Raw genomic sequence first — 24,163 nt, forward strand, 5'->3', positions numbered from 1 at the left:
TGTTACCTCGACTCCACCATCATTTCATGCACATTACGATGTTCGTGAGATACTTTTTTCTAATAATGCAGCTTTTAGTTCTATCCTATAACAGACTGTAATGCGTCTTGGTTATGAGTAGGCAATGGCAGTTTATTGTATAAGGCCTAAACTTTATTTATTAAAAAGGAAATCGATATTGCAATTTGCCATAGGCAGTAGGAGGCTGCATTTCTTGCTGCAGTTGGTTAAAACTTAACACGCGTAGGCCTAAATTCAAACGCTGAACATATGATATTCAAACATAATACCCTAGTTCTAATTAATGTATGTAATTTCCAGTCATCACACGCCATGCATGTGTATATCTGTCTCTTCTGCTGTGCCTCATTCGGCTGCGTCGAGTTCATAGTGCTGTCATTTCTGTTGACCACCAGATGTCACTGTGTTGTCTTCGATGCTTCAATGCTTCGGATCATTTTGCGATACAATCAGGAAGAAGCTTCAGAGGCTTCACAAGGCTTCGTTCGCCCATCACTAGTGCATGGAGAAGTGTGGTATATATGAAGTGCTGCAGTCAGGTGTAGGTGTGTGTGTGTGTGTGTGTGTGTGTGTATGAGTGAATGGGTAGACAGAGAGAGCTGATAATGCAGGTTCAATTTAACTGGCTGTCAATTAAACTTGATAGGGCCTTGAGCATCTGGCTCTTGACACAGGTGCAAATCAGCTTAATCAGCAGTGCAGTGCGATAGACCTCTGAAGTTCGCTTACAAAAAAGATTGCCATATATGGGCAGTTGGCTTCAATTAACTCCCGGATCTCCTTATATGGGCAAACAGGGCAGCTTCAGAGGTCTATGAAAAGTCAATGGGGAAAAATATTTTGCTAATATTTCAAAAAGTATCAAGTTTACAGAACTGAAATATACATACAATTAGTCTTATTTTCAAGACCTACGTAACAAAGTTTGAACCAAGTTTCTACGTTAAACGGTTGAAGCTGAATAGGACCTGGTTAGGAGAATAATAACTAGAAATGCAATTCCAAGGAATTACCAGTGCATGAAAATGCAAAAAATGTATGTAATGTATAGATAGATAATTTAGATATCCATGGCTGCCACTATCAGAAATAAAGAAGTTACTGTAGTAAAATCATGTTGGTTGCTATGGAAACGGTCATAAACGCTTAATTTTAATGGTTGCTATGTTGGTTGCTAGGTACATGGAGGTCTCATGTAGTTGACTGGAGGCATAGTTGAAGATAACTGACAGTTGGAATGGTTGACAGTTAAATAGTTGAGTAGTTTCAATGGTTGAATGATTTAATAGTGTATTATTGCAGTGAGGACTTTTATTTTGAAACAGTTGTGGAAAGAGAGTTTAACAGGATATGTAGTCTTCACAGAGAGATTGTATGCTTAAAGCCTGAGAGAGAGAGGGCTGCTGCAGGTGGGGCTTGCCACCTGGCATAAGATTCTAATAGGGAGGGAAAGTGAAAACCAGCGCCCCAAGTGGTTGCGTTCCTATCGAAGAGCAGCTCCAATGTTAAGTCCCATAGACCGACTTTTCAAATAAATACTATGCAGCTATACCAGCGATCTTATCCACCAAAAATATTTTTCAGTCTTCATACTGTAATAATTTACTAACTGTGAAAATATCAGACCCTATTTCGCCTTAATTAAAAAAAACGTAATTGCTCGTTTCATTTCATAAATGGACTACAACTACAAGTGACGTGACACCCTTCCACGACGTTACTCGCCTAGCATGGTTTGTTTATTAGCCTGTTAGCTAGCTGGTTAGATAGTAGACAATCACACTTACTGCCAGCTCTTGTGTGAGTAGGAGCACAACAGAAGTTATCCCAACATAAAGGTATTTACCACACGGTTTACATCGCTCTCTGTTATTACAAAAATATGTAAAGCCAGTTCAGCAAATTGCCGTTTTGATCAGTTGGAGATGAAGCGCCAAAACTGGTGACGTCAAATGCTACTGTAGCTAGTACTGTAGTTCGTTATCACCATGTTACAAACAAACTCAAAACAATTAAACTGATCCTAAAAAATAAAGTATGACCACTAGAAGCAATAGAGCTGACCTAAATGCATAGCATATTGAGGGCATTTAACTAACTTCCCATAGTGGGCCGAGATATATTTTTTTCTAAAAGAAAATCCCATCCCGTCCCGCTAGCCTCTAGGAACGCAACCACTAGATGGCGATGAGATTACTTTCCCTCCCTATTGCTTAATGATCCGATTGTGATGTCATAGAGGCCAATGTTAAGTCTATGGGGACATTTTTAATAGTTTTTAATTTATAGTTTAAAAAGTATAAAAGTTGCAAAGTTGAAAAATACATAGCAGCATTCCCCTATTTAAGACCTACGTTGCGACGTTTGAATGAAGTTTCTAAGTTAAACGGTTCAAGCTGAATAGAAAAAATGAATTTGGTAAGCGGAATAATAATAACTAGAAATGCAATTCCAAGGAATTACCAGTGCATGAAAATGCAAAAAAAAAATGTAGATAGATAATATAGATATGGTTACTAAGGTGTAGCTACGGTAAACATGGTGGTTGCATAGTTTAAAGAGAGTTGATAGTGTTAAGGTAGACATTTTAAAGCTTAAACATGCCTAATCTAACTTAACTAATGATTTCTAACAGGTATTCTAAAATGTTAACTATGCTAACAATGATAACCAGGTTGATTGGTTTACTTGGCTAATCATTTTTAACAGTTATGCTAAAAATGATTAGCCAAGTAAACCAATCAACCTGGTTTAGCAGTTATGCTAAAAATGCTAACTATGCTAATGATGCTAACTATGCTAACAATGCTAACCACATTGATTAGCTAACTTAGCTAATCATTTTTAGCAGTTATGTTAAAAATGCTAACTATGCTAACAATGCTAACAATGCTAACCAGGTTGATTAGCTAACTTAGCTAATCATTTTTAGCAGTTTTGCTAAAAAATGCTAACTATGCTAACCATGCTAACTAGCTAACTTGCTACTGAGGACTTTTATTTTGAAACATTTGTTGATAGGGTATCCATGGCTGCCACTATCAGGATTAAAGAAGTTACTGTAGTAAAATCATGTTGGTTGCTATGGAAACGGTCATAAACACTTAATTTTGATGGTTGCTATGTTGGTTGCTAGGTACATGGAGGTCTCATGTAGTTGACTGGAGGCATAGTTGATGATAACTGACAGTTGGAATGGTTGAACAGTTAAATAGTTGAGTAGTTTCAATGGTTAAATGATTTAATAGTGTATTATTGCAGCGAGGACTTTTATTTTGAAACAGTTGTGGACAGAGGAAACAGTTAACAGGATATGTAGTCTTCACAGAGAGATTGTATGCTTAAAGCCTGAGAGAGAGAGGGCTGCTGCAGGTGGGGCTGGCCACCTGGCATAAGATTCTAATTGCTCAACGACCCGATTGTGATGTCATAGAGGCCAATGTTAAGTCTATGGGGTAATTTTTAATAGTTTTTAATTTATAGTTTAAAAAGTATAAAAGTTACAAAGTTGAAAAATCATAGCAACCCGATCCATTAGAAGACCTACGTTACAGAGTTTGAATGAAGTTTCTAAGTTAAACGGTTGAAGAGAAATTGCGGTCAGAAAAAGTGGTAAGCGGAACTAGAGAATGTAATTCCAGGGAAATTACGAGTGCATGAAAATGCAAAAATATATAGATACAGTAGATAATGTAGATATAGTTACTAAGGTGTAGCTAGGGTAAACATGGTGGTTGCATTGTTTAAAGAAAGCTGATAGTGTGAAGGTAGACAGTTTAAAGCTTAAACATTACAGTTCTAACTGAACTAATGATTTCTAGCAGTTATGCTAAAAATGCTAACTATGCTAACAATGCTAACCAGGTTGATTAGCTAACTTAGCTAATCATTTCTAACAGTTATGCTAAAAATGCTAACTATGCTAGCAATGCTAACTATGCTAACAATGCTAACCAGGTTGATTAGCTACCTTAGCTAATCATTTCTAGCAGTTATGCTAAAAATGCTAACTATGCTAACCATGCTAACTAGCTAACTTGTTAGTGAGGACTTCTATTTTGAAACATTTGTTGATAGGGTATCTATGGTGGCCACTATCAGGAATAAAGAAGTTACTGTAGTAAAATCATGTTGGTTGCTATGGAAACGGTCATAAACGCTTAATTTTAATGGTTGCTATGTTGGTTGCTAGGTACATGGAGGTTTCATGTAGTTGACTGGAGGCATAGTTGATGATAACTGACAGTTGGAATGGTTGAACAGTTAAATAGTTGAGTAGTTTCAATGGTTAAATGATTTAATAGTGTATTATTGCAATGAGGACTTTTATTTTGAAACAGTTGTGGACAGAGGAAACAGTTAACAGGATCTGTAGTCTTAATGAGATTGTATGCTTAAAGCCTGAGAGAGAGAGAGCTGCTGCACCTGGACTGGCCACCTGGCATAAGATTCTAATTGCCCTATTATGATGTCATAATCACAATGTTAAGTCTATGGGGAAATTTTTAATAGTTTTTATTTAATAGTTCAAAAAGTATAAAAGTTACAAAGTTGAAAAATACATAGCTGAAGTCACCTAAGTAAGACCTACGCAGCGCAGTTTGAATGAAGTTTCTACGTTAAACGGTTGAAGCTGAATTGCACGCACAAAAAGCGTCAGCGGAATAATAATATCGATAATAACTAGAAATGCAATTCCAAGGAATTACCAGTGCATGAAATGCAAAAATAGATAGATAATGTAGATATGGTTACTAAGGTGTAGCTAGGGTAAACATGGTGGTTGCATAGTTTACAGAGAGTTGATAGTGTGAAGGTAGACAGTTTAAAGCTGAAACATTCCCAGTTCTAACTTAACTAATGATTACTATTCATGTTAAAATGTTAACTATGGCAACAATGATAACCAGGTTGATTGGTTAACTTAGCTACTGATTTCATGCAGTAATGGTAAAAATGTTAACTATGCTAACTATGCTCACAGTGCTAACCAGGTTGATTAGCTAACTTAGCTAATGATTTCTAGCAGTTATGATAACTATGCTAGCAATGCTAACTATGGTAACAATGCTAACTTAAACTAACAATGCTAACCAGGTTGATTAGCTAACTTAACTGATGATTTCTAGCAATAATGTTAAAAATGCTAACTATGCTAACAATGCTAAAATTGCTAACAATGCTAACCAGGTTGATTAGCTAACTTAGTTGATGTTTTTTGCAGTTATGTTAAAAATGCTAACTATGTTAACTATGCTAACCATGCTAACTAGCTAACTTGCTAGTGAGGACTTTTATTTTGAAACATTTGTTGCTAGGGTATCCATGGTGGCCACTATCAGGAAACAAGAAGTTACTGCAGTATAATCATGTTGGTTGCTATGGAAACGGTCATAAACGCTTAATTTTAATGGTTGATATGTTGGTTGCTAGGTACATGGAGTTTCCGTGTAGTTGACTGGAGGCATAGTTGATAACTGACAGTTGGAATGGTTGAACAGTTAAATAGTTGAGTAGTTACAATGGTTAAAGGATTTAATAGTGTATTATTGCAGTGAGGACCTTTATTTTGAAACAGTTGTGGATAGAGGAAGTAGTGAAACAGGATCTGTAGTCTTAATGAGATTGTATGCTTAAAGCCTGAGACAGAAGGTGCCTCTCATATAGTGTTTACGCGGCCTCTCTCGCTCCTCGATCCTCACTGATCTTTCTTTATGTAGATCATTGAGGAGCGAGGAGCGAGGGAGGGCATATAAACGCTGCTTGAGAGGCACCCACAGTAAATACTTTAAAAGTTGTATGTAGATAGTCTAATTAATGTTGATAGACAGAATGTTTAATGGATGTTGATAGGCAGATTGTTTAATAGATATTGATTGACAGTTTAATGGGTGGATGAGTGAATGGTCTGAAGAAGATGAATGGATAGAAGGTTGGATGGAATGTGCCTTATATTCTTGTTAAGAGAGACACTGATACAGCTCTCTGAGAGTAGTTGATACAGGTGTAATCAATTTAACTGGCTAGTCTTAAGAGAGCCAGAGTGTAGAGATACCTGAGCCTGAGACAGAGTAGATTTTTAAAAAGTTGAATGTAGATCGTCTAATTAATGTTGATAGACAGAGAGTTTAATGGATGTTGATAAACAGTTTAATGGGTGGATGAGTGAATGGTCTGAAGAAGATGAATGGATAGAAAGTTGGATGGAATGTGCCTTATATTCTTGTAGAATGGAGAGACACAGCTCTCTACTGAGAGAGTAGTGGATACAGATACAGGTGTAATCAATTTAACTGGCTAGTCTTAAGAGAGCCAGGCCTGAGACAGAGTAGATTGTTTCAAAGTTGAATGTAGATTGTCTAATTGATGTTGATAGGCAGACTGTTTAGAATGGGTGGATGAGTGAATGGTTTGAAGAAGATGAGTGGATAGAAAGTTGGATGGAATTAGGAAGACTTATGTTGATACAGGGGAACAGAAAATGTAGTCTCAAGAGAGCCAGTGTATGTAGCCTGAGAGAGAGAGAGAGCTGCTGCACCTGGACTGGCCACCTGGCGTAACATTCTAATTGCTGCCGTGATGTCATAATGAGCAATGTTAAGTCTATGGGGAAATTTTTAATAGTTTTTAATTCATAGTTTAAAAAGTATAAAAGTTACAAAGTTGAAAAATATATTCCACAGGTCTCCTAAGTAAGACCTACGTAGCAAAGTTTGAATCAAGTTTCTACGTTAAACGGTTCAAGCTGAATTGCGAGCGTTAGAAGAAGAAGTGGAATAATAATAATAAGAAACCTAGGAAGAACAATATAGTGCATTTTCATGCACTATAATAACTAGAAATGCAATTCCAAGGAATTACCAGTGCATGAAAATGCAAAAATAGATAGATAATGTAGATATGGTTACTAAGGTGTAGCTAGGGTAAACATGGTGGTTGCATAGTTTACAGAGAGTTGATAGTGTGAAGGTAGACAGTTTAAAGCTGAAACATCCCAGTTCTAACTTAACTAATGATTTCTATTCATGTTAAAATGTTAACTATGGTAACAATGATAACCAGGTTGATTGGTTAACTTAGCTACTGATTTCATGCAGTTATGGTAAAAATGTTAACTATGCTAACTATGCTCACAGTTCTAATCAGGTTGATTAGCTAACTTAGCTAATGATTTCTAGCAGTTATGCTAAAAATGCTAACTATGCTAGCAATGCTAACTATGGCAACAATGTTAACTTAAACTAACAATGCTAACCAGGTTGATTAGCTAACTTAACTGATGATTTCTAGCAATAATGTTAAAAGTGCTAACTATGCTAACAATGCTAAAATTGTTAACAATGCTAACCAGGTTGATTAGCTAACTTAGTTGATGATTTTTTGCAGTTATGTTAAAAATGCTAACTATGCTAACAATGCTAACCATGCTAACTAGATTACTTGCTAGTGAGGACTTTTATTTTGAAACATTTGTTGCTAGGGTATCCATGGTGGGCACTATCAGGAAACAAGAAGTTACTGCAGTATAATCATGTTGTTTGCTATGGAAACGGTCATAAACGCTTAATTTTAATGGTTGCTATGTTGGTTGCTAGGTACATGGAAGTGTCATGTAGTTGACTGGAGGCATAGTTGATGATAACTGACAGTTTGAATGGTTGAACAGTTAAATAGTTGAGTAGTTTCAATGGTTAAATTATTTAATAGTGTATTATTGCAGTGAGGACTTTTATTTTGAAACAGTTGTGGATAGAGGAAACAGTTAACAGGATATGTAGTCTTCAGAGAGATTGTATACTTAAAGCCAGAGAAACTGACAGTTGATACAGGTGTAATCAATTTAACTGGCTAGTCTTAAGAGAGCCAGAGTGTATATGCTTGAAGCCTGAGACAGAGTAAATAATTTAAAAGTTGAATGAAGTCTAATTAATGTTGATAGACAGAGAGTTTAATGGATGTTGATAGACAGTTTAATGGGTGGATGAGTGAATGGTCTGAAGAAGATGAATGGATAGAAAGTTGGATGGAATGTGCCTTATATTCTTGTAGAATGGAGAGACACAGCTCTCTACTGAGAGTAGTGGATAGAGATACAGGTGTAATCAATTTAACTGGCTAGTCTTAGAGAGCCAGAGTGTGTCCTTAAAGCCTGAGACAGAGTAGATTGTTTAAAAGTTGAATGTAGATCGTATAATTGATGTTGACAGGCAGACTGTTTAGAATGGGTGGATGAGTGAATGGTTTGAAGAAGATGAATGGATAGAAAGTTGGATGGAATTAGGAAGACTTATGTTGATACAGTTGACAGGGGAACAGAAAATGTAGTCTCAAGAGAGCCAGTGTGCCTGAGAGAGAGAGAGAGAGCTGCTGCACCTGGACTGGCCACCTGGCGTAACATTCTAATTGCTGCGGTGATGTCATAATGAGCAATGTTAAGTCTATGGGGAAATAGCTCAATGTTAAATCTATGGGGAAATCGTTTTTTAATTCATAGTTTAAAAAGTATAAAAGTTACAAAGTTGAAAAATACAAAGCACACATGGCATAAGCGAGACCTACGCAACAAAGTTTGAATGAAGTTTCTACGTTAAACGGTTCAAGCTGAATTGCGTGCGTTAGAAGAAGAATAAAAAGCCTAGGAAGAACAGTACAGTGCATTTTCATGCACTGTAATAAGAAACCTAGGAAGAACAATATAGTGCATTTTCATGCTCTATAATAAGAAACCTAGGAAGAACAATATAGTGCATTTTCATGCACTATAATAAGAAGAATAGGAAGAACAGTACAGTGCATTTTCATGCACTGTAATAAAAAGCCTAGGAAGAACAGTACAGTGCATTTTCATGCACTGTAATAATAAGAAGAATAGGAAGAACAGTACAGTGCATTTTCATGCACTGTAATAATAAGAAGAAGCCTAGGAAGAACAGTACAGTGCATTTTCATGCACTGTAATAATAAGAAGCCTAGGAAGAACAGTACAGTGCATTTTCATGCACTGTAATAATAACTAGAAATAAACATGGTGGTTGCATCGTTTACAGAGAGTTGATAGTGTGAAGGTAGAGAGTTTAAAGCTGAAACATTCCAGTTCTAACTTAACTAATGATTTCTATTCATGTTAAAATGTTGATTAGCTAACTTAGCTAATGATTTCTAGCAGTTGTGTTAAAAATGCTAATTATGTTAGCAATGCTGACTTTACTAACAATGCTAACCAGGTTGATTAGCTAACTTAACCGATGATTTCTAGCAGTAATGCTAAAAATGCTAACTATACTAACAATGCTAGATTTGCTAATAATGCTAACCAGGTTGATTAGCTAACTTAGTTGATGCTTTTTTGCAGTTATGCTAAAAATGCTAACTATGCTAACAATGCTAACCATGCTAACTAGCTAACTTCCTAGTGAGGACTTTTATTTTGAAACATTTGTTGCTAGGGTATCCATGGTGGCCACTATCAATAAACAAGAAGTTACTGCAGTATAATCATGTTGGTTGCTATGGAAACGGTCATAAACACTTAATTTTAATGGTTGCTATGTTGGTTGCTAGGTACATGGAGGTTTCATGTAGTTGACTGGAGGCATAGTGGATGATAACTGACAGTTGGAATGGTTGAACAGTTCAATAGTTGAGTAGTTTCAATGGTTAAATGATTTAATTGTGTATTATTGCAGTGAGGACTTTTATTTTGAAACAGCTGTGGACAGAGGAAACAGTTAACAGGATATGTAGTCTTCTGAGAGACTGTATGCTTAAAGCCAGAGAAACTGACAGTTGGTGCCCAGGTGGCCAGCCACCTGGCGTAAGATTCTAATTGCTGCCATGATGTCATAATGAGCAATGTTAAGTCTATGGGGGAAATTGTAATAGTTTTTAACTAATAGTTTAAAAAGTATAAAAGTTACAAAGTTGAAAAATACAAAGCACACATGGCATAAGCAAGACCTACGCAACAACGTTTGAATGAAGTTTCTACGTTAAACGGTTCAAGCTGAATTGCGTGCGTTAGATGAAGAACTAGAAATGCAATTCCAAGGAATTACCAGTGCATGAAAATGCAAAAATAGATAGATAATGTAGATATGGTTACTAAGGTGTAGCTAGGGTAAACATGGTGGTTGCATAGTTTACAGAGAGTTGATAGTGTGAAGGTAGACAGTTTAAAGATGAAACGTTCCAGTTCTAACTTAACTAATGATTTCTATTCATGTTAAAATGTTGATTAGCTAACTTAGCTAATGATTTCTAGCAGTTACGCTAAAAATGCTTACTATGCTAGCAATGCTAACAATGCTAACCAGGTTGATTAGCTAACTTAACCGATGATTTCTAGCAGTAATGCTAAAAATGCTAACTATGCTAACAATGCTAAATTTGCTAACAATGCTAACCAGGTTGATTATCTAACTTAGTTGATGATTTTTTGCAGTTATGCTAAAAATGCCAACTATGCTAACAATGCTAACTATGCTAACCATGGTAACTAGCTAACTTGCTAGTGAGGACTTTTATTTTGAAACATTTGTTGCTAGGGTATCCATGGTGGCCACTATCAGGAAACAAGAAGTTACTGCAGTATAATCATGTTGGTTGCTATGGAAACGGTCATAAACACGTTTTAATGGTTGCTATGTTGGTTGCTAGGTACATGGAGGTTTCATGTAGTTGACTGGAGGCATAGTGGATGATAACGGACAGTTGGAATGGTTGAACAGTTCAATAGTTGAGTAGTTTCAATGGTTAAATGATTTAATAGTGTATTATTGCAGTGAGGACCTTTATTTTGAAACAGTTGTGGACAGAGGAAGTAGTGAAACAGGATCTGTAGTCTTAATGAGATTGTATGCCTAAAGCCTGAGACAGAAGGTGCTTCTCATAGCGTTTACGCGTCCTCTCTCGCTCCTCACTGATCTACATAAAGAATGATGGAGCGGCAACAATGGGATAGTCTAGCCCTTCTTCTATCTTTCTTTATGTAGATCATTGAGGATCGAGGAGCGAGGGAGGACATATAAACGCTGCTTGAGAGGGACCCACAGTAAATACTTTAAAAGTTGTATGTAGATAGTCTAATTAATGTTGATAGATAGAATGTTTAATGGATGTTGATAGGCAGATTGTTTAATAGATATTGATTGACAGTTTAATGGGTGGATGAGTGAATGGTCTGAAGAAGATGAATGGATAGAAGGTTGGATGGAATGTGCCTTATATTCTTGTTAAGAGAGACACTGATACAGCTCTCTGAGAGTAGTTGACACAGGTGTAATCAATTTAACTGGCTAGTCTTAAGAGAGCCAGAGTATCTTAAAGCCTGAGACAGAGTAAATAATTTAAAAGTTGAATGTAGATAGTCTAATTAATGTTGATAGACAGAGAGTTTAATGGATGTTGATAGACAGATTGTTTAATAGATGTTGATAGACAGTTTAATGGGTGGATGAGTGAATGGTCTGAAGAAGATGAATGGATAGAATGTTGGATGGAATGTGCCTTATATTCTTGTAGAATGGAGAGACACAGCTCTCTACTGAGAGTAGTGGATACAGATACAGGTGTAATCAATTTAACTGGCTAGTCTTAAGAGAGCCAGCCTGAGACAGAGTAGATTGTTTAAAAGTTCAATGTAGAGCGTCTAATTGATGTTGTTGATAGGCAGACTGTTTAGAATGGGTGGATGAGTGAATGGTTTGAAGAAGATGAATGGATATAAAGTTGGATGGAATTAGGAGGACTTATTTTGATACTGTTGTGCGCAGAGGATACAGGGGAACAGAATATGTAGTCTTCAGAGAGGAGCCTGAGAGAAACTGACAGTTGGTGCCCAGGTGGCTGACCAGCTGGGGTAACATTCTAATTGCTGCCGTGATGTCATAATGAGCAATGTTAAGTCTATGGGGGAAATGGTGATAGTTTTTAACTAATAGTTTAAAAAGTATAAAAGTTACAAAGTTGAAAAATACAAAGCACATATGGCATAAGCAAGACCTACGCAACAAAGTTTGAATGAAGTTTCTACGTTAAACGGTTGAAGCTGAATTGCGAGCGTTAGAAGAAGTTTAATAATAAGAAGAATAGGAAGAACAGTACAGTGCATTTTCATGCACTGTAATAATAAGAAGTTGCGGAAGAAGACTTGGAAGAACAGTATAGTGCATTTTCATGCACTATAATAACTAGAAATGCAATTCCAAGGAATTACCAGTGCATGAAAATGCAAAAATAGATAGATAATGTATGGTTACTAAGGTGTAGCTAGGGTAAACATGGTGGTTGCATAGTTTACAGAGAGTTGATAGTGTGAAGGTAGACAGTTTAAAGATGAAACATTCCAGTTCTAACTTAACTAATGATTTCTATTCATGTTAAAATGTTGATTAGCTAACTTAGCTAATGATTTCTAGCAGTTACGCTAAAAATGCTAATTATGCTAGCAATGCTAACTTTACTAACAATGCTAACCAGGTTGATTAGCTAACTTAACCGATGATTTCTAGCAGTAATGCTAAAAATGCTAACAATGCTAAATATGCTAACAATGCTAACCAGGTTGATTAGCTAACTTAGTTGATGATTTTTTGCAGTTATGCTAAAAATGCTAACTATGCTAACCATGCTAACTAGTTAACTAGCTAACTTGCTAGTGAGAACTTTTATTTTGAAACATTTGTTGCTAGGGTATCCATGGTGGCCACCATCAGGAAACAAGAAGTTACTGCAGTATAATCATGTTGGTTGCTATGGAAACGGTCATAAACACTTAATTTTAATGGTTGCTATGTTGGTTGCTAGGTACATGGAGGTTTCATGTAGTTTACTGGAGGCATAGTGGATGATAACTGACAGTTGGAATGGTTGAACAGTTCAATAGTTGAGTAGTTTCAATGGTTAAATGATTTTATAGTGTATTATTGCAGTGAGGACTTTTATTTTGAAACAGTTGTGGACAGAGGAAACAGTTAACAGGATATGTAGTCTTCTGAGAGACTGTATGCTTAAAGCCAGAGAAACTGACAGTTGGTGCCCAGGTGGCCGGCCACCTGGCGTAAGATTCTAATTGCTGCCGTGATGTCATAATGAGCAATGTTAAGTCTATGGGGGGAATTGTAATAGTTTTTAACTAATAGTTTAAAAAGTATAAAAGTTACAAAGTTGAAAAATACAAAGCACACATGGCATAAGCAAGACCTACGCAAGAAAGTTTGAATGAAGTTTCTACGTTAAACGGTTCAAGCTGAATTGCGTGCGTTAGAAGAAGAATAATAAAAAGTTGAAGAAGCCTAGGAAGAACAGTACAGTGCATTTTCATGCACTGTAATAAGAAGTCTAGGAAGAACAGTACAGTGCATTTTCATGCACTGTAACTAGAAATGTAGCTAGGGTAAACATGGTGGTTGCATAGTTGCATTGCAAAGAAAGCTGATAGTGTGAAGGTAGACAGTTGAAAGCTTAAACATTCCAGTTTTAACCTAACTAATGATTTCTAACAAATGTTAGAAACAGATGCTGTAAACAGATGTTAACTATGCTAACAATGATAACCAGGTCGATTGGTTAACTTAGCTAATGATTTCTAACAGTTATGGTAAAAATGCTAACAATGTTAGCACTGTTAACTATGTTAACAATGTTAACCAGGTTGATTAGCTAACTTAGCTAATGATTTCTAGTAGTAATGTTAAAAATTCTAACTATGTTAACAATGCTAACCATGCTAACAATGCTAACCAGGTTGATTAGCTGACTTAGTTGATGATTTCTAGTAGTTATGCTAAAATGCTAACTATGCTAACAATGCTTACTATGTTAACAATGCTAACTAGGTTGATTAGCTAACTTAGCTAATCATTTCTGGCAGCTATGCTAAAAATGCTAACAATGCTAACTATGCTAACCATGCTAACTAGCTAACTTGCTACTGAGGACTTCTATTTTGAAACATTTGTTGATGGGGTTTCCATGGCTGCCACTATCAGGAATAAAGAAGTTACTATAGTAAAATCATGTTGGTTGCTATGGAAACGGTCGTCAATGCTTAATTTTAATGGTTGCTATGTTGGTTGCTAGGTACATGGAGGTCTCATGTAGTTGACTGGAGGCATAGTTGATGATAACTGACAGTTGGAATGGTTGAACAGTTAAATAGTTGAGTAGTTTCAATGGTTAAATGATTTAATAGTGCATTATTGCAGTGAGGACTTTTATTTTGAAACAGTTGTGGAAAGAGGAAACAGTTAACAGGATATGTAGTCTTCACAGAGAGATTGTATGCTTAAAGCCTGAGAGAGAGAGAGAGAGGGCTGCTGCAGGTGGGGCTGGCCACCTGGCATAAGATTCTAATTGCTTAACCCTCTAACCGCCCGGGTTTTTTTGGATTTTTGCATAAAAAATTCAAAAGGCCATGGCTTGAAAGTGGTCAGAGATAAAGTCCTACTGTAAATGTGAAAATCATTGAGTATGAACTAAATTTTATACAGGGAGTAAATTTACTCATCTAATTTGCATATTATGATGTCACAGGATGGCAATAGCGTCAAATTATGCACATTTCAGTAAATACTGATTGTTGAACACATTTGAGCAGTTTTACTTTGATTTTTGTAATTTCTCCGACATAACAAACAAACAGGACCACAGCCGCATGTAAATCAACAATAGTAAACTATTAGTATTACCACAATCCCTATGTTACTATATAATAAAGTAGCCTGGTCAAATCAGTTCCTATCGCGAATGACTTTGTAGTTCTTCAGAGCCCTATTTTTACTAGACCTGCTGTCTGTACCATGTCAATTACAGACACTATCATCATGATTATCACTGGCACCAAGCACACCATGCTTATTTGAACCCTTTGGTCAACATTGCTGCAGGTAAACATTGACGTACACACGCAAAGACCCACCTCCATTCACAGACGCATCTTGACTGTCACTGCCAATGAACGACCGATCATAATCTCCAAAAGGCACATATTCTCCTTCAGAATCAGAGTAGGTGAATGGCAGACCCAAGACTTCATAACACACGACTTTGTTTTTTAACATTTGCCGTTTTTCTGCTTCAATTTGTGCATAGCGATCGCGCATTTCACTTCCGCGTTATAAACAGGAAATGCGTCTTTTTTTTTTTGTTTCTCGCGAGTAATACAGGCACTTCCTGAAAACTTTGTTACTCAAGTTTGGGCTTGAATCGAAGCTCTGGATGTCTGCCAACTAGTGGTGGAGAGTACAAAGGCGATTTGTCACCCTACTCGGATCTACCGTCTGTTTTAATCAGTGATGTTACTTGTCGCCGTACGGCGCCTTGGGTGGTTAGAGGGTTAACTACCCGATTGTGATGTCATAGAGGCCAATGTTAAGTCTATGGGGAAATTTGTAATAGTTTTTAATTTATAGTTTAAAAAGTATAAAAGTTACAAAGTCGAAAAATACATAGCAGCATTCCCCTATTTAAGACCTACGTTGCGACGTTTGAATGAAGTTTCTAGGTTAAACGGTTCAACCTGAATAGAAAAAATGAATTTGATCAGCGGAATAATAATAACTAGAAATGCAATTCCAAGGAATTACCAGTGCATGAAAATGCAAAAAAATTTATAGATAGATAATGTAGATATGGTTACTAAGGTGTAGCTAGGGTAAACATGGTGGTTGCATAGTTTAAAGAGAGTTGATAGTGTTAAGGTAGACATTTTAAAGCTTAAACATTCCTGTTCTAACTTAACTAATGATTTCTAACAGTTATTGTAAAAATGATAGCTATGTTAACAATGCTAACCAGGTTGATAAGCTAACTTAGCTGATGATTTCTAACAATAATGCTAAAAATGTTAACAATGCTAACTATGCTAACAATGCTAACCAAGTTGATTAGCTAACTTAGCTAATGATTTCTATCAGTTATGCTAAAAATGCTAACTATGCTAACAATGCTAACTATGGTAACAATGCTAACCAGGTTGATAAGCTAACTTAGCTAATCATTTTTAGCAGTTATGCTAAAAATGCTAACTATGCTAACAATGCTAACTATGTTAACAATGCTAACTAGGTTGATTAGCTAACTTAGCTAATCATTTCTAGCAGCTATGCTAAAAATGCTAACTATGCTAACTAGCTAACTTGCTACTGAGGACTTCTATTTTGAAACATTTGTTGATAGGGTATCCATGGCTGCCACTATCAGGAATAAAGAAGTTACTATAGTAAAATCATGTTGGTTGCTATGGAAACGGTCATAAACGCTTAATTTTAATGGTTGCTATGTTGGTTGCAGGTACATGGAGGTCTCATGTAGTTGACTGGAGGCATAGTTGATGATAACTGACAGTTGGAATGGTTGAACAGTTAAATAGTTGAGTAGTTTCAATGGTTAAATGATTTAATAGTGTATTATTGCAGTGAGGACTTTTATTTTGAAACAGTTGTGGAAAGAGAGTTTAACAGGATATGTAGTCTTCACAGAGATTGTATGCTGCCTGAGAGAGAGAGGGCTGCTGCAGGTGGGGCTGGCCACCTGGCATAAGATTCTAATTGCTTAATGATCCGATTGTGATGTCATAGAGGCCAATGTTAAGTCTATGGGGAAATTTTGAATAGTTTTTAATTTATAGTTTAAAAAGTATAAAAGTTACAAAGTTGAAAAATACTTAGCAGCATTCCCCTATTTAAGACCTACGTTGTGACGTTTGAATGAAGTTTCTAAGTTAAACGGCTCAAGCTGAATAGAAAAAATTAATTTGGTAAGCGGAATAATAAGAAGAAGAAGAAGAAGAAGAAGAAGCCTAGGAAGAACAGTACAGTGCATTTGCATGCACTGTAATAAGAGGAAGAAGAAGAAGAAGAAGAAGCCTAGGAAGAACAGTACAGTGCATTTTCATGCACTGTAATAATAAGAAGAAGAAGCCTAGGAAGAACAGTATAGTGCATTTTCATGCACTATAATAAGAAGAAGAAGCCCAGGAAGAACAGAACAGTGCATTTGCATGCACTGTAATAAACAGGAGATCCTAATTCCAATGTGTCACAAGGTGACTTGGGAGGGAACTAAACTGTGGCAAATTGTTCCCTTGGGGAAGGCAATTTAGGGACACCGCCCGGAACAAGATGACTGCCCGGCAAACAATGGACTGTTTTTAATCAGTATGAACGAGTTGCAGGTGTGATGTGCATGTCAGCAGGGGCGGTGATTGGCTAATTGGCCACAGCCCTTACCCTTTTAAACACATCGTCCTATGGACGCGAGGGAGAAGACACACACAGGAGAAGAAGTCCATACGGAGCGGCCGCACGGGCGGGCCAGCAGACTGGACTATGTCGGCGACGGCGCCTCCCGACGGACTGGGAGGCGAGCGCGGGGCTAGGCCCAAGACGTCCCAAGGAACCGGGAATTGCGCGCTGGGTCAAAGGCCCCACATCGACCTGCATCAAGGAGGAGAGCAACCCTCTACCATGCCTAGGGCAAGTGGACTAAACCGAATGTGTGAGTAGCAGCCACAGGCTGTCGAATCGGCTACTGCACCGTGGAATGGACTGTTTGCCAAGTTTTTATCGTGTAATGATGCACCGACAACTGAACTGTGTTGCTCTATTTTTATTGAACTGAACTTTTATGTGGTAGACACCCCTGTCCAAGGGAAGCCCCTGATCTCTGCCTGCTTGCTCACAAGTGTGTATGCGGTGGCTACCCATACATGGACTTTATTTTGCTGTGTTTGTTTGCACATTTTGCACGTTGCCTTGATCTCTCTCCAGGCTGATATGGGCCGACTGCGGACAGGGTCCAGCAGCCACCACCGGCAGTGTATTTCCCACTCCCCTTTCCCCCATTGTTTATGTGTTGACTACAAATAAATCCTCTCTTTTGTCTATTCCCCTTGCCTCTGTCGACCTTATTGTTTGGGTGTGGTCAATGCTCCCCTGTGTGGAACCGTAGAATGGGTGGGTGCCAATAGCGCCCCCCTACCTGTGACAAATGGCGTATAGAATGTCTCTAATTACGAGAAATCCTTTTTTGAAATCAATCAAATTTCTGCATTTTTTCCATACCTCCCCATTTTCCCCACTTCAAAATAATTTATTTTTCATATCAGAAGTTGTATTCAGACCCCTGTTTGTCATATAGCCATGGCAGATGCTTGATATGCCATTTCAGGACCCAAAATAGCAATAGAAAGAACATAGTATTAACGGCAGTAAACATTTAAATGTTAGGCCTAATCGTGACTGCCAAAAGACGGGGATCAACACCGGGGGTTGACATTGATTCAGTGAAGTTAGCTTTATTTACAGCTGAGCTATGTAGGTCTCTCGTGGTCTGCGTTATTTTAATTCAAGTAGCCTAGCAATTTTGCCTGGCTTGATAACGTCCCAGATAACAATTTCCTTAAGGCCGGATCCGCATAAAAGCCTTTAGATCCGCACGTAGTGGACCTACGGTATCTGACTGTGGGCTTGATGTGGCCCACACACAATAAGTGGACCCGTATTGCAGATCCGTACAACACATTTAAGCGGACCTGTGCCACACACAGTAAGCGGACCCGTATTGCAGATCCAGACCACACACAAGAAGCAGACCCGTACCACACACAAGAGGCGGACCCGTATTGCAGATCCGTACCACACACAAGAAGCGGACCTGTACCACACACAATAAGCGCGCCCGTATTGCAGATCCGTACCACCCACAATAAGCGGACCTGTACCACACTCAAGAGGCGTAACCGTATTGCAGATCCGTACCGCTGCAATACGTACCGGGTTCGCTTATTGTGTGTGGTACGGATCTGCAATATGGTTCCGCCTCTTGTGTGTAGTACGGGTCCGCTTATTGTGTGTGGTACGGATCTGCAATACGGTTCTGCCTCTTGTGTGTGGTACGGATCTGCAATACGGGTCCCATATTGCATATTGACTTCAGGCAGACATTCACAACATCCCCAACTGGTCAACACTATAAAAAAAATTAAGGATACTGCTTATTACAATTTTATGACTTTAGAAACTTCATGATTATACACTAGATATAAAATATAACCTAGACATTCTCTGATGACTTTAATTATATTTTGTGTAGGCTACTTTGTTGAGGTTTGCTTCCCAGCATGAATGGTTATATTATTAGTTTTGAATTTTGAAACAATGTGGTTGGGACATTTTAGCTTATAGGCTAACCTACCATTGACTTAGTAATTTATTAGGGGAAAAAGACACCATAGTCATGAAAGTATTAGACCTAACCCAGTATAAATATCCAGCTAACTTTTAAATAAGGTATTCATCTGGTCGTGATCATCAAACTGCATGTCGCAACCACAGGTAATATTTCTGTAATTATACCAACATGAGTGCTATGAAGGACTAAATTACATAGTAACTTCTAAGTGTTATGGCACAATTACAATGTGGTCTAAGTTTTTGTAGTAGTTAGTTTGATGGTAAATGACCTGTTATCTGTTATTATGATGAAATAAATAAGGTAATTTCACAATAACTATATGGTATCAGGGCTGTAAAATACTGTTTTGTCTTTTCAAAAGGATTTCAACAACTTCCCAGAAAACCTTTTGAAAAGACAAAACAGTATTTTACAGCCCTGATACCATATAGTTATTGTGAAATTACCCCATTTTTTCATTTATTCAGGTGACATATTATGCTAATTATTTGCTTCGGTAAGTACACATTTACAGCAGTTATTACCATTTTATTATACCCTTAAACCCAAGTTATTTGCGTTGTTGTTGTATGGTAATTGCACAGTAATTGTCTGGAAATTACACATTAATTATTTGCAATATGTGTTTAAAAATATTATTACCATTAAATTGCATACATATTACCATAACATTACCCACTTATTACCGATCTGTAATGTAAAGTGTTACCGACAAATGAATACATGTTAATAAATATGTAATTCTAATCAAATAATGTTGGCTAAAACCTACTTAGCTATGGTGAACGATATTTCTGTCCCATAACTAAAAAACCTAACGCCAATCAATTCGTGACATGACAACTTGGGAAAAGTTAAATGGTGCAAAAGCTAGCTGGGTAAATCTCATAGTAATTCGACTTTTCCTCTTTTAACGTCGCGGTGACAGAAGACGTTCTTTAACTCATTGGCTGCCAGCGATTTTCAGTGCAGAGCGCTCCATACTGCCAGACGTTTTACAGCATTTTGACTGTTTTTCCAAGATCCACCGAACGGTGAGCTTTATGACTATGTAAACACCGAAGGTACCAAATGAAAGATTAGACTCTCTTCTTTCACCAGGAAAAAACGGTTTGTTTCTATCGTTTTCCGTTCTTTAGTAATCGTCAGTAGAACATGGGTTAGTTTTGCTAAAAACACCTGTTTTTGACCAAAACATGGAGAAAACGATCTTTTTGTGAAAATCAACTTTTTAACGTTAGCGATTCAGGAGTATGTCTACCACGATTGCACTGTTATCTCGTCAGTCTCGTCAAGGTTGCTAGGGACTCTGATGGTCGCTAAAGACTCTGAACAGGACGGTAGACTTAGCAAGCTAGCACTAGCAAAGTTGTTGTTAGTCTATATAGCAACATCCAATGTAAATGGATCATACCGTTCACGTGTTTTCCATCCTTGATGTAAGAAGTAAGCATATTTATTCCCTGCATCGCGTGCAAACTAGATCCACTGTGGTCGATCTTCATTGTTAGCTGGTTGCATGCTGGTTGCATGTCTCTGTATGTGTACTTTGCAGGCAGATACTAATCATCCAAATGGCACTGCTGTCATCTAGCGGTTGGGATCGCTAGTACAGTCTGTTTACAAGCCTGAAACTCTGCCAGATCGTTCCCAAGCCCACCCAGGAGCCCTCCCCATTGAAAAAGGCAATTGACGTCTATATACGCCAATGGCAGTCAACGTATGTGTCTAAATTGACGTTTAAAGACGTCAATGGCAGTGAATGAGTTAAAATGCTCTGAATCATCGCCGGGACGTTATCTTGTTTGTTGGGAGCGGATCTGGCACACGTCAGTCAGTAACAAGAGTATCTTACGAAACTGGGCAAGTCTTAAACGGATCCAAAACTATTTTGGACCGATGTGCGTTTGGATGCCAGATCAGGTCCATTATTCAGATCCGTGCCGGATGTTGTGGTAGGTGTGTTTGGGCCAAAAGGCCAAAAGGCCTTGGGGCAGGTAAGGAGGAAAAAACTATAATAATAATAATAATCTGAGCAAAAACAATAGCAACAATAACAATCAGTGGCCGCATCTCGGTGCTCGGGCCCTAATAAAAAGTAGTTGGGGAAACTCTCTTGGTAGATAAAAGGGACGGAGTGACACGGCCAGGAGCTCTTTATCAGGCATAGATATACTCTCGAGGATGATGGCTGTAGAGCACCAGCGGCTGTTGACGTACAGACAGACTCCGCCACCGAGTGCCTTTCCAGTGCTGCATTTATCCCTATCTAGCCTTAACGGAGTCTTGAAGCCTTCAATAAAAAGTGCTTGGTCATCTATGCAACTATCAAGCCATGTTTCCGTATTTGTGGAAATGTGTTCACTGACTGCATTTTGTGTGAAAACGACATGCAATGTGTGAATGGTATGGCCACAAAAGACAGATGCTGTGCTAACTGTGTTTAGAGTTTTGAAAGTGTGACAACTGTTTGGACGAACGCTTGTTAGCGACTGAAGAAAACTGTAATAAGGCAGAATCAGATATTAAAATGATAGAGATAAAATGGCAACTAATCAATATGACCCCTCTTAAACTCATACTCATACATGCAGGTTTGCGTATGTATGCTTAGACAGAACCTACCGGCGAAGAAACTTGATGGCAGGAGCGATAGTATTCTGGTCCAGAGTCTTTTCTTCACCCCAGACTCCAGAGAAGAAGAGAGAGAACAGGATGAGTCCCCTCAGCACACCTGCACACACCTGCACAGGTAAGACAGAAGTTAAATCATTATTCCGAACTGTCCAGCCTAGACCTATACACTTAATGACCATCCGAGCAAAACAACTCTTCACTATTGATGAGATCAAACAGCACAATAGAGAGTAATGCAGTAAGTAACATTTTAGAAAAGGAAAGCTGCTTACCATAGTTGTACTTGACGTGCTTGTATACGAAGACTGTGGCAGGCTACTGAGTCAAATAACTTTAGAGTTGCTCGGCTTGTAGTTGAGCTGCACCTCCTCAAGCTGTCTGTAGCTGTGCGGATGCTGATGTGCAGGAAGAGGTGAGAGTCTGGGGGACTAATACAGTCTCTACAGACCAGCCCACTTACAGACCTGCCCCCTTACAGGAAACTCAACCCATCTCTCTAGAGGGTACAGCCTTGGAATGATTTATTTTACTTACACTACACATTTTGCTCTAGTAATGAGACACACAGACACACAAACATCAACTTGGTTTTGTTTTTTGTTTTTTTCTTTTCATTTTATTTATATTGTCACATTAACAGTACACATTGTCTTAAACTCAAAGTGCTTCAGACCCCAAAACACAAAGCCAAAGTGTCATTCATTTGAAGATTCAAAGGAGGAAATATGTTTTTACTATTAATCACTTTCTATGTGTGAACAGGTTGCAAACTCAAGTAAGAAATGATACATTTGCTGACTTTTTCAGTTGCTGGATTTCTGTTTTGGATTTACAGTCCACCAAAGAGAGCTTCAAAGGGTGAATTCACATAGAGGGTGATTTCAGCATATATTGGCAGGCTCTGAACTAACCCTTACATGTCCGAGCTGAAAACAATGTTTAGATTATTAGCTGCTTGATAGCTGTTGATTAGCTGTTGTTGACATCTCCCAACTCCTTTGCCTACCTTTAAGTGTCTCCAACAGTTCCAACAATAGCCACTAGATAGTCAAATCAGATACCTGATTACATGTCCATCGCCTGACAGGAGCATTCAAGCTGCCTGTGCACTGAACTATGTTTTTAGTTAGCCTTTGTCAACACCATACCTTTGAAAAGACCAAACTTGAAAGTGATTTAGACTTACTCATTAAACACATTTAATGATAACCGTATTTTGTGTGGAATGTGGTGCTGGAAATAACACAATTTGTGTTGTTTCTGACATTGCTTTTGTTATACTGTGTACACTCATACACGAGTCATTATTTTTTAACACCTATCTATGTACAGATAGGGACACCAAAGTTTGTGTTGTTTCTAACACATTCATTTTAAGAGTGTGCTGCACTGAGGATGGTCTGAATAGAACTGAAAACGTTTTGCACACACTTTTTGGGTACTTTTTTCTATGCAATAAAAACGTATTTTTCGGCTATAGTGGTGTGCGAGTTCCGTTCCTTTTGCAAGAGACTGCACTATTACCATATTTGATAATTACCGTCACGCAATGTAAACAAAATCAACAGCCAAAAGCGTATTTTATTCAAAAGGACTGATGGATGTCTGTGCCAAACTGTGTAAAACATTGACACACACACACACCAAAAGGAAAAATGTATAGGTTAAAGGTAAAATCATATTGCCAGATTATGTGGCTCTACGCAGAAGGTTAATGTCAGTTGTTTTATCCTAACAGTCTTTGCAAATGACTTTCACGCTTCTTCCCTCATTTGGTGGCACACTAGAAGATGTATAGACACCTGAATTATCTTCCCCTGTGGTTCAACAAAGACAGGTTGAAATGAGGGCCAGGCTGTGTGCTCTAGCTGAATTTTGCATACAGGCCTAACTGAAACATCACCTCACTCTGGACTAACTCTTTCCTTTGTGCTGACGTGTTCAATAAAGACACACACACACACACACACACACACACACACACACACGCACGCGCACTTAAAGACACAATGACACAAAAACATATTCAATTCCATTTCTTTTTGGTTTGTCTTGTGTGCAGGCGCACTGTGGTGGAAATATACTTGTATTATTAATCACTTTATTGCCTGCTTGAACAGGTTGTAAACTCAACTAAGGCCTTGTCCAGACGGAGACGAGTTTTGGGTGAAACGCAGCTGTTTTGCTTCGTTTAGGCCGTTCGTCCAAACGAATACTGCAAACGCATAGCCCTAAAACGAATCGATCTGAAACCGGGTCCCAGAGTGCATAAGTTTGAATACGCATCCCTCTAGCGTTCGTTTGGACGGGG

At 38.0% G+C, this 24,163-nt stretch overlaps 1 protein-coding gene across 1 annotated transcript in view; it reads right to left on the minus strand.

Annotated features, from left to right (window-relative positions):
• LOC134099965 (uncharacterized) overlaps positions 1 to 22,243 on the minus strand; it is a 29,330-nt gene extending 7,087 nt beyond the window's left edge. The window contains exons 1-2 of the mRNA XM_062553011.1: positions 22,125 to 22,243; positions 21,841 to 21,959 (exon numbers count right to left, since the gene is read on the minus strand). Coding sequence (XP_062408995.1) covers positions 21,841 to 21,959; positions 22,125 to 22,127 — 122 coding nt within the window. The 5' untranslated portion in view covers positions 22,128 to 22,243. The remainder of the gene's footprint in view (positions 1 to 21,840; positions 21,960 to 22,124) is intronic.
• Between the last annotated feature and the right edge of the window lie 1,920 nt (positions 22,244 to 24,163).

The sequence above is a fragment of the Sardina pilchardus genome, chromosome 13, assembly GCF_963854185.1.
Source record: "Sardina pilchardus chromosome 13, fSarPil1.1, whole genome shotgun sequence".
Taxonomy (NCBI): domain Eukaryota; kingdom Metazoa; phylum Chordata; class Actinopteri; order Clupeiformes; family Clupeidae; genus Sardina; species Sardina pilchardus.